The 17,343-nt window shown below is 40.6% G+C and overlaps 1 protein-coding gene across 1 annotated transcript in view; it reads right to left on the bottom strand.

Annotated features, from left to right (window-relative positions):
* Window positions 1–17,343, bottom strand: part of LOC126474687 (DDB1- and CUL4-associated factor 1) — a 245,895-nt gene that overhangs the window by 116,979 nt on the left and 111,573 nt on the right. The window contains exon 8 of the mRNA XM_050102169.1: window positions 2,079–2,195. Within this exon, the coding sequence (XP_049958126.1) occupies window positions 2,079–2,195 (117 nt within the window). The remainder of the gene's footprint in view (window positions 1–2,078; window positions 2,196–17,343) is intronic.

Below are 17,343 nucleotides of genomic sequence, written 5' to 3'. Positions count from 1 at the left end.
ATGTAGCTTATCAGAAGGAAACTATAGTACAAGTACTATCCATCAACAAGTAGTTTATAGTTCCACCACTCTTCCCTTAAACCCCTGTCAAATTTTCACTGTAGTTCTAAATTAAGTTTCTAGATGAGTCTTGCAATTTTTCAGTTACTATTTGCATAAAACCAATTGCAGCTCCTGACCATACTGTCAAGGCTTTGATAATGTTTCGTTCATTTTCCTAATTTGTCAAACATCGTAAAATTCATTTATGTATGCACATCTATTACTAGTGAAGATATTCGTATTAAATTGATTTTTTCTTTTTTTTTTTTTAGCATTCAGATTTTTGTAAAAGACTTTCAATTCATATGATTATCTCATTAGATACTCCATAAATGTAAGACATACATATCGAAAGATTGCACAGAATGGAATCAGAGATCTAAAAGTCAAGAAATGTATTATCCAGCTGACTACTGTTAACTAGTTTTCTGGACATCACAAAAGAAAATAGTGAATTGGATATCGCACAATTGTTACTTCCAAAAGGGGCACTCAGTAAAAAATGCAGATCCCTATTTTTCAAGGTAGTCTCCAGTCAATGTGGTGGCCTTATAAGCCACCTTACTGGGAGGTACCAGTCAACTGTTCGAGATTGCAGTCAACGTCGTGCTGCACCAATAACCTCCCCGTCATCCACGTATTGCTTCCCGTAGAGCGCATCCTCCATCGGGCCAAACAGATGGAAGTTGGAACATGCAAGATGCAGGCTATAGGGTGGACGAAGAAGAACACTCCAACAGAGATCTGTGAGCTACTCTTGGATGCGCAGAGTGTACGAGGCCTCGCATTGTCACGGAGAAGCAGAAATTTGTTTGCATTTTGGTACCAATGAACATCCTGAAGTCATTTCTTTAATTTCCTGAAAATAGCACAATAAACTTCAGAGGTGATCATTACACCATGAGGGAGGACATCAAACAGAATAGTCCCTTTAGAATCCCAGAAGACCAGCGGCATGACTATATTGGCTAGGATGCGGCTTTGAAATTTTTCTTCTGAGGGCGCCACTCCATGTTTCTGGTTTGAACTGATGAACCGATGTTTCATTGCCTTTGACAATATTAGACAAAAGAATGTCATGAGTAGCCTCTTAATGTGCAGGCAATTTTGCACAGATGGTCTTTCGTTGTTCTTATTATGGTCTTCCATTAGGCAGTGAGGAACCCAGCAGTACTCCAACTGTTGGACGAGTGTGTCAGTATTACCAACAGAGATGCCCAGTTGAGCAGCAAGATATTTATTTGTGATCTATCGATCACTGCGAATGGTAGTGTCCGTGTCCGTACGTTCCAATATTGTGGGAGTCACAGCTGTCTGCAGGTGGCCGGCACGCGGAAGATCAGATAGGTATATGTGACCTCATCGCAATGACGACAAGATGCCTCACCCAATGATTCACCGTGCTTCTGTCCACTGCCAAGTCTCCACAGACATTCTGCAAGTGCCTACGAATATCTGTGATGCTCTGATTTTCCGCCAAAAGAAACTCAGCGATAGCTCTCTGCTTCGAACACACCTCCATTACAGATGCCATTTTGGGGGCTATGTATAGCGCCACTACCTATCAGATCTTCATGAAACTATAGAGGCTCACACGGGAATATTCCACAATATCCCACAACAAAACCCGCATTTACTTATTAAACACCCCCTGCAGCTGTATATTTCTGTGGCTCAGTCCATCCGGCACTCTCATTTAGAGAAGATCTCCAAATCAGAGCAAAGAGAGAGACTGCTGTTTGCCCTAACTGCACTAAACAGAGACTAGAATGAAATCAGCTTCACTATATGTTTCAACTTGGCGGTAGTAGGAATCCCTGTCACGAAACAGGCCCATCCGTGCTGGCATTGATAACACAGCCGCAGTGTTCTCAACATTAGTGTGGATGGGTCTGCTCCACATAAGGAATTCCTAGTATCACCAAGGAATGTAGATCTGATGATGATACTTATTTTATACTTATGATACTTATGATACTTATTTTATGCAATACGTGCGTACATTTTAAACACTATTTATTCTAAAGATTCTGTACCTGGAGTGTTTGTTGTACTTGCTGATCTGGCAGGTGTAGTTAGAGGTGGAGACATGACGCTGTTTTCACCACACTCCTGATTGTTGACTAACTGTTTATGTGATAATTCAGAAGAATCTGGAAAACAGAAAAAAAAACTGGTCACGATGGAGTATAGCAATCACAATGTTGCTATCAGCAGTAAATGAGTATTATAATTATTCAGCAAACACAGTTGCAGTCACGTGTAAGTTATTGCTTTTTATTTGTAGATGACGGGTTTGGATTTTACTGTAAATATCATCATCAGATCTACATTCCTTGGTGATACTAGGAATTCCTTATGTGGAGCAGACCCATCCACACTAATGTTGAGAACACTGCGGCTGTGTTATCAATGCCAGCACGGATGGGCCTGTTTCGTGACAGGGATTCCTACTACCGCCAAGGAAAATAGATCTGATGATGATATCTGCACAAGATCGAAACTGATCATCTACAAATGCAAAGTAACAACTTATACACAGCCACAACTGTGTTTACTAAATAATTAAACACTTTTAGTTCACTTTTTCCTGGGGCAAGGTTCCAAAAAAATTACATTATATGATTAAACAGCATCTTGCTAAAACTTCCTTTAAGAATGTGTTAAAAATTTACGTATTAATATTCTGAATTAGGATAAATTGCTATTCACACATAGCGGAGGCAATTAGCAGCAGACATGCACATTTAAAGGTAGACTATGCTATAGACACAGAATAATGGGAATGTTTGAAATGAGTAGTGGCAGCCATTGGCAGGTGGTAGCACTGTGGGTTCGTGACAGTTACAAATAAACAGGCCGCCATTTCAGTAATCATGGATCAGTGAAACGGACAACAGCTTGTGGTAGCCATAAAAATGTTTTATGAAAACAATGACAGTTTGGTAGCGGCACAGAGGGAGTTTCGACATTTTTATAGTCTAGGACATCATGGTGCCGTTCTGTCGAAATATGCGATAAAATGTTGGATTAGTAACTTTGAAGAGACTGGATCTGCCCTCAAGAAAAGCCAACAGGACGACACCAAGAAGTGTGCATTCTGCAGCAAACAGTGATGTACACGATTCTGTCTTACGGAGCCCACAGCGTTCAATTCGTAAGTAAGCAGCAGTGGTTGGAATATCCCGGGAGTGTGTTCGCAGAATTCTTCATACTGATTTAAAATTTCATCCGTACAAACTACAGGTGGTGCAACAATTGTAGGACAACGATTACTGGTTACGATTAGGGTTCTGTCAACAAATGATAACAAAAATAAACAATGACAATGAATTTCTAAACAAGTTGTGGATGTTAGATGAGGCACATTTTCATCTCACAGGTTATGAGAAAAAACAGAACTATCGTTACTGGGTAAACACAAATCCTAATGACATTCATAAGCGCCCTTGACATGCTACTAAAGTGGCAATATAGCGTGGTATTTCAACACATGAGATTATCGGGCTGTATTTTTTCGCAAATGAACAGGGAAACACAATAACTGTCAATGCTGATTGTTACGTGGAGACGTTACTGTTATATCCGCACTATAACACAACAAATATTCTGTGATAACCAAATTTATTTGACCTTCTGTCACTCAAAACAAAACTTAAGTTCGACTACACAACACTTCGCTGGCTGTAGCGCCAAGGACAAATCAGAGCCACTAGTAGAGAATACAAGTCCAAACCACTGCCAACCAGTCGATACCAATGCGTCACAAGTTTCCAGCCAGGGAGGCCACAGTACGGTTCGGTCGTCGTGAATTCAGCAGCCGGGTAGTAACACAGTCATTGGCGAAGATTGAACTGGTTAAACAGGCTCAAGGAGCTCGCTTAAATCCGCAGGTCCGGCCAATCAGAGTGTTGGTAGATGGCGCCCTTATGCGGTTGCTCACTCTGGTGGCAAGGGCAGTGCCGCCAGGGTAATCCGTATCGATAGTGGTGTGTACGCTGCCGCTAACCCCGCGACGACGCGTTCACTTGCGCCAGTTGTTGACATCGTGTGCGGCGCCGGCAGTACTCGCTGTGTGCCGCGCGTGTTGTAGCACGCCGCGCCGAGTTGGCGGCTGCTACGCGGCGGCCGATACGACAGTTACGAACTTTCATTACACCTGCATTGAACAACTTCCAAATGTACAAGAAGCCTGGTTTCAACAGGATGGAGCGACATCACACACTGCATGGCAATCAATGGCATATGTGCAAGAATTGTTTGGCAACCGTGTGATCTCACAATTCAGTAACATTCCCTGGCCCCCTAGATTGCCAGATTTATCCGTTTGTGATTTTTTTCTTGTGGGGCTACCTCAAGAGCAAAGTCTACACAACTTGACAAAGAACCCTGGATGAGTTCAAACAGAGAATTTGGGATGCAATTCACAGTATCCCAGCTACGATGTTGCAGTGGTCAATGAGGAATCTCAACAGCAGATTCCATGAAAGTATTCGTACAGGAGGACACCATCTAAAGGAAGTAATTTTTAAAAAATGATAAATGCCATCAACGTTTCATAAATGGCGAAGTTGTAAGGTTTCAATTCCTATGAATGCAATTTCTTTTCTTCATCATTTCTAGTTTCATTAGATTGTGGAAATGTTCCCATTTTTATTTGTCACCCTGAACATGGTAAATGTCGTTCCAGGCACTGAGGTCCTCTGAAGAAGGACTTTGAAAACTTATTCTACTATTAAATGTGCCTTTCCACCACACATTTTCCACTATTTAAAGTTTACTTATTGGCACACAAGGTAGCAATAACAACATTGCTGTAGTTAAGACAAATCAATCTCTAACATATATAACCGTGGGTTACAAAACAAAACAAATAACGAATTGTGTTAATCACCCTGCACATATTTGCAGACACTAATATTTCAAGTGTCCTATAGTTCCAATCCTCAATTTAAGTTTTCATCAAATTCTATTCTTACTGTTGTTATATTTGCACCTGCACAAAATTCTGGGAATGTACATGAAGGATGTCCTTCCATAGTCAATAACCAGGAAAATGTTGTGGTTCACTATAGTACAACAATGGCTCAGCAGATTAGATATTCCACTTTATAGTGATGATCTGAAATAAATGTAAACTCAAAACACAGTTTCTTGAACGACACTGAAAAGAAATTTAGTTTTCCAGGGAGCAAAAAACAGTTTCTCATTATTAATACAGATAAATCAAATGACACTAACTTCAAAAACTACTAGTTGTTTCTCCCTCTTGAGAGAGGCACAAAATGACATAATTAGGAGGGCATGGGATGGAGTGATGGTGTAGACAAACTGACTCACAAAGAGTACATCCATGCAATGGCTACACATACCCATTATCTATCAGTCCGCACACTACACACTTGTCTTTCCAATCACACACAGTTCTTCTACTCTCATTTTAAACAGAACAAAGAATTATAATTCATTTTCAAATACAATATCTGTAGAAACAGCTTTTAGAAAAAGAAATGGAATGGAGATAATTCACAATTTACCTTTCCACAGAATCACTGAATCACTTTATAGTTTTATAATATATATATATATATATATAAATCAGAAAAATTACATTCTTGCATTAATATTCCCAATAAAATACCACTCCCTAATATACAGAAGGATTTTTACACAAGTTTCTTCATGAAACTGCAACCATTTATAAGTAAATAACGGTAATTTCAGCAAATAAATATATTTTATTTTCAAACATGACATCACTGCCGATCATCAGTTACAATAGGATAGTTTCGTTTTACCCAGACATGTTTCAGCACTTTTTGTGCTATCTTCAGTGGGTTATTTCATTTTCTTTTTTGTTACATATTAACATTTAGAGAAACGCTTGGTACAAAATATCTACAATTGTGAAATAATATAGATCATTTGTTTACAGTTCCTCCTCAGCTACTACTTCTCTTGGTATATTGGCATTGAATTCAGGTGTGTTTAGTTTTTCTTGTTGCTTTATGATGTGTTCAGTGTCTATTATGATATTTTCTATTGTCTTGTGGGGTACCATTGTGTTTATGTTGGGTTTGGGACCGTATTCAAGTAGGCTGCTTTGTTTTTCAGATAATTTCCTGCCTGTTAGATTAATCAATCTTTTGTGAAAGGGGTGTTTGTTGTATTGGTGATGGGGTGATGGGACTGGGGGGTGCTTGTGTGGTTTATCATACATCCCAACAGATGAAACCATCAACATCATGGAAAGGAACCTCCAATTACAAGGATACATACCCACAACAAACACACAAGAAATATCAGCCATCCTCAAGCTCATCGCAGAGCAAAACAACTTCACATTCAACAACAAATTTTACTCTCAACCAGATAGACTACCCATGGGATCCCCAGTGGCCTTCTAGCTGACATTTTCCTCAATCAGATAGAAAAACATATCTTTTGGCAAAATAGTAATACTTAACAGTACAAAATAAGATACTGCTACAGATATGTAGATGATATAATTTGCTTAATACATGAACCACAGCCTCACATAAAAGAACTTCATGACAACATAAACTCCATCCACCCAGAAAGACAGTTCACCATTGAAACACAGACAGACAGAAAACTTAATTTCTTAGATCTCACCATACACAAGAGAAACTACAAACATGAATTCACAATCTACAGTAAATCTATGATCACCAGCACCATTATACACAACCAACCCAATCACTCCATAACTCACAAAGAGGCTAGCTTCAGATACTTACTACACAATCTGCACAAAACACCCATGAACAAACATGATTATACACAAGAACTGAGCACAAGAAAACAAATTGCATAGGAGGATGGATATGATGCAAAGAGAGTAAACCACAAAATACAAAAACAAGCAACACACAGCCATGAAATCCAAAAACAAAAACAAACACAACACAACACAACAACAACAAATCAGCAGACAGTAAGCAACAAATGGCACATAATGACTTACAACAGCAAAGTCACACACAGGGTGGGTAATATACTATAGAAACAAGGACTCGACATAGCATAGAGAACCAACAGCACAATACAAAGCAAACTTGGAAGAAATACCACCAACACTGACAAATAGAGCCAGTCTGGTATATACCACCTTACTTGCAACTGCTGTCAATCTGTATATGTGCGCCAAACATGCAGGAATTTCAGAACCCGGTATACAGAAAATCTCAGAGCACTGAAAAGCAATGCTCACACTCAACATTCGCCGATCACCTGATAGCACACAAGCACCACCCAACAAACATTGAAACTGACTTACAGTAGTAGCAGCTTATACCAAAGGTTAATGATAGAAGAAAACTAATGAATACACATCACTGTGCAATAAATCCCTGTTTGTCACAATTGAAGAACTACACAAATAACACCTATACCAAAACTACCCATAAAAAAATAAAAGAAGCCACCCATCCTCTCTCTCTCTCTTTCTCTCTCTCTCTCTCTCTCTCTCTCTCTGTGCCCCAGTTCTGAAACACACACACACACAAACACACACACACACACACACACACACACACACACACACCAAACAACACAAATGCCAAATACATTTCAAACTTGAGCGTCTCACACAGACAAACATGCCACAAAACAAATTAATACTAAACAGCTACCACAACACGTAATAGCAGCAAAAATTCGTCCCATGTTTGAAAATTCGTAGAAATTGCATTGTTGAACGACCATAAGTCACAGAAATCAGCAATTCACCACGCCGAAACATATGAGAAAACAATACAGCATCAAAGCCGTCAGTTACACACAAAAAAGTGGTATGTATTCATTTCCATTCGTAAATGCATAATAAACAGAAAAATAAAAATTATGTTTTGCTATTTGCAGATGACAAGTTGTAAGTTGTGTAGCAGACTAAGCTACCAATATAAATACCCAGTACCTTCATGTAAGTTATATAAACTAATGCATACGTCCACGCTTTTGCCAATTAAGTTATAACTAGAACTTTAGACATGATGTAATAAACAACATACAGTGCATCAGGTCATTAATACATATCTCAACTGTGAACTGTAAACAAATGACGTAAAATATTTCATAGCAATTATTCATTCACAATTGTAAATATTTTGTACAAAAATTTCTCTAAATGTTAATACGTAACAACAATTTTAGAGTAAGAAAATAAAATAACCCACTGAAAATAGCACAAAAAGTGGTGAAACATGTCTGTTTTCATAGCAAGCATGTGCATAAGAAGAATCGCAACACCACAAGATGATTACTTCTATTACAGTGTTATGTTACTGATTTAATTCAACCTCCATACACAATGTTTATGAAATGTGTCGTCATAGAATAAATATGTTACATGAAATACAATTCCAGTTTTCTGTTTAGATGTCTCAAATTTTGTGGACCTCTATCAGCTCCTAATTACAAAAGTTGTTTCATGAAACTTGGTCATATATGTTTGAAGGATTGTACTAACTTATATACAAGGTCACTTCTGTGTTACAGTAGAGGCTCTTCCGGCAGTGACTGAGCTCACTAGTAAAACTGTGGCTCATATCAGCATGAATTACATCTGGCACCTGGGTTCAGAGGCCATTCTCGGTTCCTACAGGTGACTGGCTACTTTGGTGAAGATAGGTAGCCTCGTCCACATAGTGCTGCATCATTCCTAGAATCGAATGTGCGGTCCTCTGGTTTGGAGCGGGGTGGAAAGCTTAGACCAAAGGTTCATATGACTTTGTGACAACCTTGGAAAAAGATTTCTCGAACTCTGCTACTGAGTGAATAGTTGGTTTTTTAGGATATAGAAGATCTGATAAGACACCTTAAGATATCAGACAGGGAAGAATATTATTCCCATTAATTAGAGCACACTTGTCATGGCAGATTAAAGGAATAAAATGTTAATTTAGTATTAGTTAACAACAGGAGCCTCTATGGAACTGTCTACAGAGTACTATGGACAGAAAGCTGCCTGAAACAATATGTTGAAAGCAATGAAATTCTTTATTTCCATTGGAATGTCCGAGAGGAATTCCGTAAGTCATGGCAACTATGGTATATCTTGGGATAATGTGACAACATAAAAATTCCGCAACTTGCACTGCACCGCTACGGCAGGGTGCATCTGCATGCCAACAAAAAAATTGAATTCCAGTACAGGAGGTCATAGTAAGGGTTGAAAATACACACACACACACACACACACACACACACACACACACACACACACACACACTTGGACTCTGTGTAAATTTATTGTGCACAGGTACAAATGGAACAAAAATGAATCAAAATCAACTACTGTGCTTGAAAGTAGTCTCCCCACGCATAAACACAGCAATGCCAATAAGGGGGAAGGTGCTGAATGCCATTGGTGTTGCCATCAATGTGTGTCACCAACACACCATGAGGACATTCGCCCTTCCCATGCAACCATTTCCTCAGTTGTGAAATGAGGTCAAAGTCGCATGAACTGAGTTCTTGTGAGCAGGGAGGGTGGGGGAGGATCCATCTTGTAGCATCGGCAACCTTACACTGAATGTTTTAATTGATAGTAGAGAGCCACAATTGTATGTGGTCACAATCTGCCTGTTTATTTTGGTAACTTATGCTGCGGGCTTTTGAACTTATTTACTGTGATTACAGTGATGCCACACATTTGCACTATATACTTACGGGATATCCCTCGTATACTGCAGAGAGAGATTGAACACTGGTGGCAGAGGTGTGCTTACAGAAGTGAAAACTACAGTTCCATGAACTAGTGTTGAACAGAAGGCCATTCGTACCTCCCTTGTAACTGTGACTTCAACTGTATAAAGCTGACGAATTGAAAACAAGGCAATGTCTACACACCAAATCAGAGGGTTACAATAATCCAGGAAAGTGCAAATACTAATATCAGCATCACTGACACTGAGCAATACATGACCAGAGATTACAAAAGCTTCTTCTCCAGTTTGATAGAACCTGTTACTCTGACAATCAAGGGAAGCTGAAAGACATACGGAATCACTGAGTGCCATGAGAGCAATGTGACTGTAAACACTATTGCAAGTAGTCTGGTTAGTGATCATCCATTTGAGATCCAACAAAAATGTATTCTTAATTGGTTTCTTAAAAAAGATTATGATGATGATATACCACCAAAAGCTCCAAAGATAAAGGGCACTGCGAAACATGGCATCCATTAAGCACCATCATCACTGATACTTTGAAGAACCGATACAGAAATATGGATTGCAAAAGGAGAAACATTCTGATTCAGAAGGTGAAGTCTGAGAGACAGATTAAAAGTGCAAATGTATTAGTCACACTACTAAAGACATATCCAAGTCAAAATAAATACTGTTTCTATCTTGCTAACTTGCTTTGGGGTCTCTTATTGTGAAATTGCACAATTTAGAATACAGTGACTTCCAAAATGGCAAATATAATTTTTAACAATATTTCATACTTAAACCGATATAAAGCAAGGTTAAACATAAGTATAATAGTTAGCTGCACACAAAAAATCCATATAATAAACTAAATAGTTTCAGATGTGTCAAATAACTGATTTTCTCAGAAGTCAAGTTGGTGGACTTGTGCTGTTATGGAAGTCATGGCTTCAACTGTTCTAAATGCCTTACCTGAAAATCTGAGCAGCTACTTAGAGAAACAACTCGTGAAAATAACATTACATCTACCAGTGTCCAACAACCCTGAACTTCTCAGCTCCGTTAGCATAAACCAGGGAATCCCTGATCGTAAGGCCATTATAGTATCACGGAATACAGCCGTAAATAGGAATATAAAGAAAGAAGGCAAAAGGATAGATTGCTACTGGTACACACCACAAAGATTACGAGTTGAGTTGCATACACACTATCACATAAGCAAGCACATATGACCAGCATCTCTGGCAGCTCGGACCAGAATGCAACTGTCACCCTGAGTGGCAATGTGAAGTGGGGCAGAGAAGTGGCAAGGATAGCAGGATACAGGTGGGGGTGGAGAGAAGAGTGATGGATCCTACAGGGACTAGACGGAGGCATGAGAAGACTGTCAGGTGCAGTGCTGGGAGGCAGGGAGCTGGGAGGAGGCAGAAAAGGAAAGGAACGGGGAAGGGGAACTACAGGCAGTTGCATTGGCAGAGGGCCAACTTCCATCTGAGCAGTTCAAAAAAGCTGGTGGTGACGGAGAGAGAGGAGCCAGATGGCCAGTGAAATCAAGCATGTTATGTTCAGCTCCATATTGTGCCACAGGGTGATCAACCATGTTCTTGGCCACAATTGGCAAGCGTCCATTCATCCAGCTGGAATGCTGGTTGGTTATCACACCAATGTAAAACGCTGTGCAAGGATTGCTATTATATGATGCAGCTGCTTTCTCAGGTGTCCCGGCCACTGATGGGGTAGGATGTGCCTGTGACAGCACTGGAATAGGAAGTGGATGGATTGGGCAGGTCTTATGCCCGGCTCTTTCACAGGGATATGATACCTGAGGTGGAGGATGGGGGACTGGGATTAGGAGTGGCATAGGGATAGACTAAGGTAATGTGGAGGTTGGTGATTGATGGAAAACCACTTTAGGAGGGATGGGAATGATCTTGGGTAGACTGACCCTCATTTCAGAGCATGCCGACTGGTAACCAAAGGTCTGACGAAGGTTGTAGTTCAACTATTCCAGTCCAGATTGGTACGGGGGTGAAAGGGGCACTCCTTTGTAGCTAGATCTTAGGGGAGATTGGAGGACAGTGAGTGTTTGGGGAAAAGTTGACAGACTAGGTCTGGCAATAGTGCCTGTCTTTGAAGGCCTTCGTAAGACCTTCAGCTCTGCTGCAATCACTGCACAGATTTGTATATTGGTAAGATGACTAACCAGCTGTCTACCAGGATGAACATCCACTGGCAAACTTTGGCCAAGAGCATGGTTGACCACCCTGTGGCACAACATACAGCTGAACATAACATGCTTGATTTCAATGGCTGTTTCACAATCTGGGCCACTTGGATGCCCCCTTCCACCAGCAGCCTTTCTGAACTGTGCAGATAAGAGTTATCCTTAAAACACATTCTCCACTTACAAAATTATCCCAGCCTCACTCTGTGGTAACCTGTTGTCCACACACCCTAGACCCAACATTTTCTGTCCCGTCTGTCCAATCACCTCATCCCTATTCAAGCTCCCTCACCCTCTGCCAATGCCAATGCAACCGCCTGTCTTGCCCTTCCCTGCTCCTCTCCTTTTCCACTCCCCCCCACCCCCTTCTCCCAACGTCCCCACAGCCTCCAAATACTGCACCAGGCAGTCTTCTCGTGTCTCTATCTAGTCCCTGCAAACTATGCCAAACAGTGCTGCACCCTACAAACTCTCCCTCTCCTCTGTCCCACACCTGACTGTCACTCAATGTGACAGTCGCTCTTCTCCACCCCCCTCCCCCCACCTGTACTCTACTTTCCATCCCCCTTCCCTGCCCCACTCCAGATTTCCACTCTATGTTGACAGTCGCTTTGGTCAAAAACTAAATGCGTAACTATTATTTCATTGTGCCTGTCTACTACTCAAAGGGTAATCTATATGGTGATTAGCAATCTATCCAGATATTCCAACGTGGGGTTTTCACTGTTTGAAGAAATGTAGGAAGATATTTCCACTCAGCAAGAGTGACAAGGTACAGATTTCACATTACCTGAGCGGTCAACGTGAAAATTACATCCTCAGCAATGACAATGTTAAGCACTAATGGACAAAAATGAAGAGTATTGTACAATATGCTTTCAATAGATATGTGCCAAGCAAAGTTGTGAGGGATGGGAACGACCCATCATAGTTCAACATCAGTGTTAGAAAGCTACCATGAAAGAAAGCCACAATTCGAATTTAAATGTAACCAAAGTCTCACAGCCAAACAAAAACTAAACAAAGTAGAAAATCGTAAGGAGTTTTATTCTTACGTTAAATCAGAAAAGGGAGCAAAGCCATATGTCCTGACACATAGTGACCATACTGGCATCAAAAGCGCGCGCGCACACACACACACACACACACACACACACACACAGAGAGAGAGAGAGCGAGAGCGGGGGGGGGGATTTCAAAAACACTGAATCTTTTTGCAAAACTTGTTTCTCCGAGGAATGTCATACTGTTGTTCCTCCTTTCAACAATCACATATGTCAAAATGACACAATATCGAAATAACTGAGCACCGTATAGAAAAGCAACTGAAATTGCACAGTAGATGAAAGGGTACTGAACCTGATGAGATACCAGATCTCTTCTAGACAGAGTACACAAAAGATCTTGCTCGTCTTCTACCAGTCATGTGCGTTAGACCAGGAGAAAAGAAGTGTTTCTAATGACTGGAAGAAAGAGTGCATTATTTCCATTTTCCAGATAGGTCATTGAAAAGACACACAAAACTATAGGGCTATACATCTCATGTCCCCCCCCCCCCCCCCCCCCCCGCCTCCTTTGAGCCATGGACCTTGCCATTGGTGGGAAGGCTTGCGTGCCTCAGTGATACAGATAGGCGTACCGTACGTGCAACCACAATGGAAGGGTATCTGTTGAGAGGCCAGACAAATATGTGGTTCCTGAAGAGGGGCTGCAGCCTTTTCAGATTTTGCAGGGAAACAGTGTGGATGATTGACTGATCTGGCCTTTAACCAAAACGGCCTTGCTGTGATGGTACTGCGAATGGCTGAAAGCAAGGGGAAACTACAGCAGTAATTTTTCCCGAGGGCATGCAACTTTACTATATGGTTAAATGATGATGGCATCCTCTTGGGTAAAATATACTGGAGGTAAAATAGTCCCCCATTTGGATATCCGGGTGGGGACTACTCAGGACGACGCCATTATCAGGAGAAAGAAAACTGGCTTTCTATAGATCGAAGCTTGGAATGTCAGACTGCTAAATCGGGTAGGTAGGTTAGAAAATTTAAAACGGAAAGTGGATATGTTAAAGTTAGATATAGTGGGAATTTGTGAAGTTCGATGACAGGAGGAACAAGACTTCTGGTCAGGTGAATACAGGATAGTAAATATAAAATCAAATAGGAGTAATGGAGGAGTAGATTTTATAATGAATAAAAAAATAGGAGCATGGGAAAGCTACTATGAACAGCATGGTGAACACAGCATTGCAGCCATGATAAGCACGAAGCCCACACCTACCACAGTAGTACAAGTTTATATGCCAACTAGATCCGCAGATGATGAAGAGATTGAAGAAATGTATGATGAGATAAAAGAAATTATTCAGATAGTGAAGGGAGACGAATATTTAATAGCCATGGGGGACTGGAATTCGGACAGTAGGAAAAGAAAGAGAAGGAAAAGTAGTAGATGAATATGGACTCGGGGTATGGAATGAAAAGGGAGCCGCCTGGTAGAATTTGGCTCACAGCATAACTTAATTACAGCGAACACTTGGTTTAAGAATCACGAAAGAAGGTTGTATATGTGGAAGAGGCCTGGAGACACTGGAAGGTTTCAGATAGATTATATAATGGTGAGACAGAGACTTAGGAACCAGGTTTTAGGTTTTAAGAGATTTCCAGAGGCAGTTGTGGACTCTGACCACAATCTAGTGGTTATGAACTGTAGATTAAAACTGAAGAAACTGCAAAAAGGTGGGAATTTAAGGAGATGGGGATGAATAAACTGAAAGAATCAGAGGATGTTGAGAGTTTCAGAGAAAGCATTGCGGAATGACTGTTAAGAACGGGGGAAAGAAATACAGGAGGAGGAGAATGGGTAGATTTGAGAGATGTAATAGTGACAGCAGCTTCAAGTGTGGTTAGCTGTTGAAGTTCCAAGTGCGTACTTTTCTAGAAGAGTCAATCAATAAATTGTTTTCTCCTAGGTATATCTGGTATATCTCACAAGAAGATCATGAAGGTGAAATCAGAGAGATTCGAGCTTACACAGAGGATTACCAGCAATCATTCTTCCCACAAACTATACATGACTGGAATGTACCCTCCAAGGCACCTTCTAAGGAGGTTTATGTAGTAATTCACCGATTACTGTTTTTTGACTCTGGGAATCTTACACAGGCCATCCTATCTCATGGGTGTAAGACAACACCAATAGCCATCAAGGTGTTCTACTTGCCAGGCATAGACATATGCTTGTAGCCATGAAAGGGTTGACGAGGCTTAATTAATCCTGAGAATTAGCTACTCAATTCGCATACAACATGCTTTTTGCATTAGTAATGACATTTTTAAGAACCTTCCAGTACTGTTTGTAATGGGCTACTGCAGCTAGATTGTGATTATGTCTAATATTTTGATATAACATGCACTTTGTTCTACACAATATCATTAGTCCATTACTCAGCCACACAGCTTGCCTCTTAGTGTCTGTTTTAAATGTGCTAGTGGAAAGGAACTTTCAAAGAGCTTGAAAATGTCTTGAGGGAGAACATATTCATCATTTGTGTTACCTGCATTGTAAACATCTTGCCACAAATTTCCTGTACTTTAGTAGCCAGAGACAGTGGTCGTGTGTGTGTGTGTGTGTGTGTGTGTGTGTGTGGGGGGGGGGGGGGGGGGGGGGTTCTTATGTGAACATGTGGGTGTTCCCACTTTTGGGCAAAAGCTTAAATGTATAGCAGTCTGTTTATTGTTATATTTAACATGAGTGTGCACAAACTCCTTTAAGAGTTACAACTTGTGCATGATGGTTTGACAGGTCACTTACCCTTTTAAAAAAGGAGTCCCCTCAAATAATGAAACATAAATAAAAATGTTGTCAGCTGATGTGCTACTGTTCACAGCACCCTGGTTGGAAAGAATACAGACTACATCAGGTGATATCCTTTCCCTGACACAATCACTTATAAAAATTAATATTAAAGTCACCACACACAACTAATTTTTGGTACTTTGTATAAAGTGAACCAAGGACTCTATCTAGCTTGAACAGAAATGTAATGTTATGGAACCTATCGATAATTATAATTAAAAGTTTAGTTTCAGTAAATTCAACTGCTCCTGCACAACATTCAATGACCTGTTCAGTGCAATGGTTTGGTAAACCAACAGAATCAAATGATATGCCATTTTTTATATGGATGGCCAATACTCCACTCCACAAAAGCACACTGAAAAATAGTCAGCTAACTTCCATCCCAGTATAGGAGGCCTATGAATTGTCTCACTGCTTAAGTGGTGCTCTCTTATACAAATAATGTCAGAGTTGACATCAATAACGAGTTCACCAACAGGGATACCTGTCAGCTGACTTCAATCTATAATAGGTGCAGTTCTAACACCAATTACTGCAGCAATTTTCCTCGAGAGTGATCCCACAAACCTCCACTACACTTTCACTCATAAGCTTTGCCAGCTTCCTCTTCTCATACCCATCGAAATGCAGGCCATGCTAGTGAAATCTGATCTATCAGTTGACTCAACTGTCACCACTGCAATGTGAGCCACACTCTCCAGTATCAGTACCTTCTCAAGACCCATGTTAACACACCTAAAAGCTGTATTAAGATTGGACAAATCATGGTGCTGAAACAGCTGCAAGAAGAACACATTTGTCCCACCAGTATGAGTAGCTATGTTTTTCTGGTCACCCTCTATTTCACACCCCTTCCCTGTCGAGACCAATCCCCATCCCATACACAATAACTATCTGATTTCTTTTGTAAAATCTTCCCTCAGTGCAGCAGCAACGTCAGTTAATGCAGCGATGGCAGGCTTCTTCCACGTGGCTGTGTTCTGCCTAAGGATTACTTGAAAGTTATTCGATTTCCTTGTGTTTGTATAACATTTGTACACCACTGTGACAACATACCCCTGAGGCTTCAGTGCCCATCTCACCAGTTGACCCAATGGATCCTTCAGATGAGTAAGCCAGCATATAGATGGTCTGCTCCAACAGTGAATGATTTGCCAAAGGAATATGGCCAGAACTTGTTGATGGCCCAAGGCACTCTTTCAAGGTTTTACAATAGTGTGTTTCAGATTTTGAGAGTAATCTGGAAACATAAGCTATCACCGTTTCAGCATCTTCCTGAACATGCACTAGAAGTACAGCTATCTCATAACGATTAACAACAAATGCTAGAACAGGAGAAGATACCAGTGTCACCCCAAGTACAAGGAAAGATCTTCCTTGTATTTCATTCCAGGAAAATTTGGAGTCTTCCTGCACTAGTTCTTGCCAGGGATTGCTTTGGAACATAAGTCCTTTTTGAATTGTTGGTAATATGAGCACATTCCAAGAAAACTTTTCACATCATGAATGTGCCAAGGAGTCAGAAAATCTATCACTGCT

The sequence above is a fragment of the Schistocerca serialis genome, chromosome 1, assembly GCF_023864345.2.
Source record: "Schistocerca serialis cubense isolate TAMUIC-IGC-003099 chromosome 1, iqSchSeri2.2, whole genome shotgun sequence".
NCBI lineage: Eukaryota > Metazoa > Arthropoda > Insecta > Orthoptera > Acrididae > Schistocerca > Schistocerca serialis.
The sequence above is the reverse complement of the archived record's forward strand: the minus strand, read 5'-3'. Positions and strand labels throughout refer to the sequence as shown.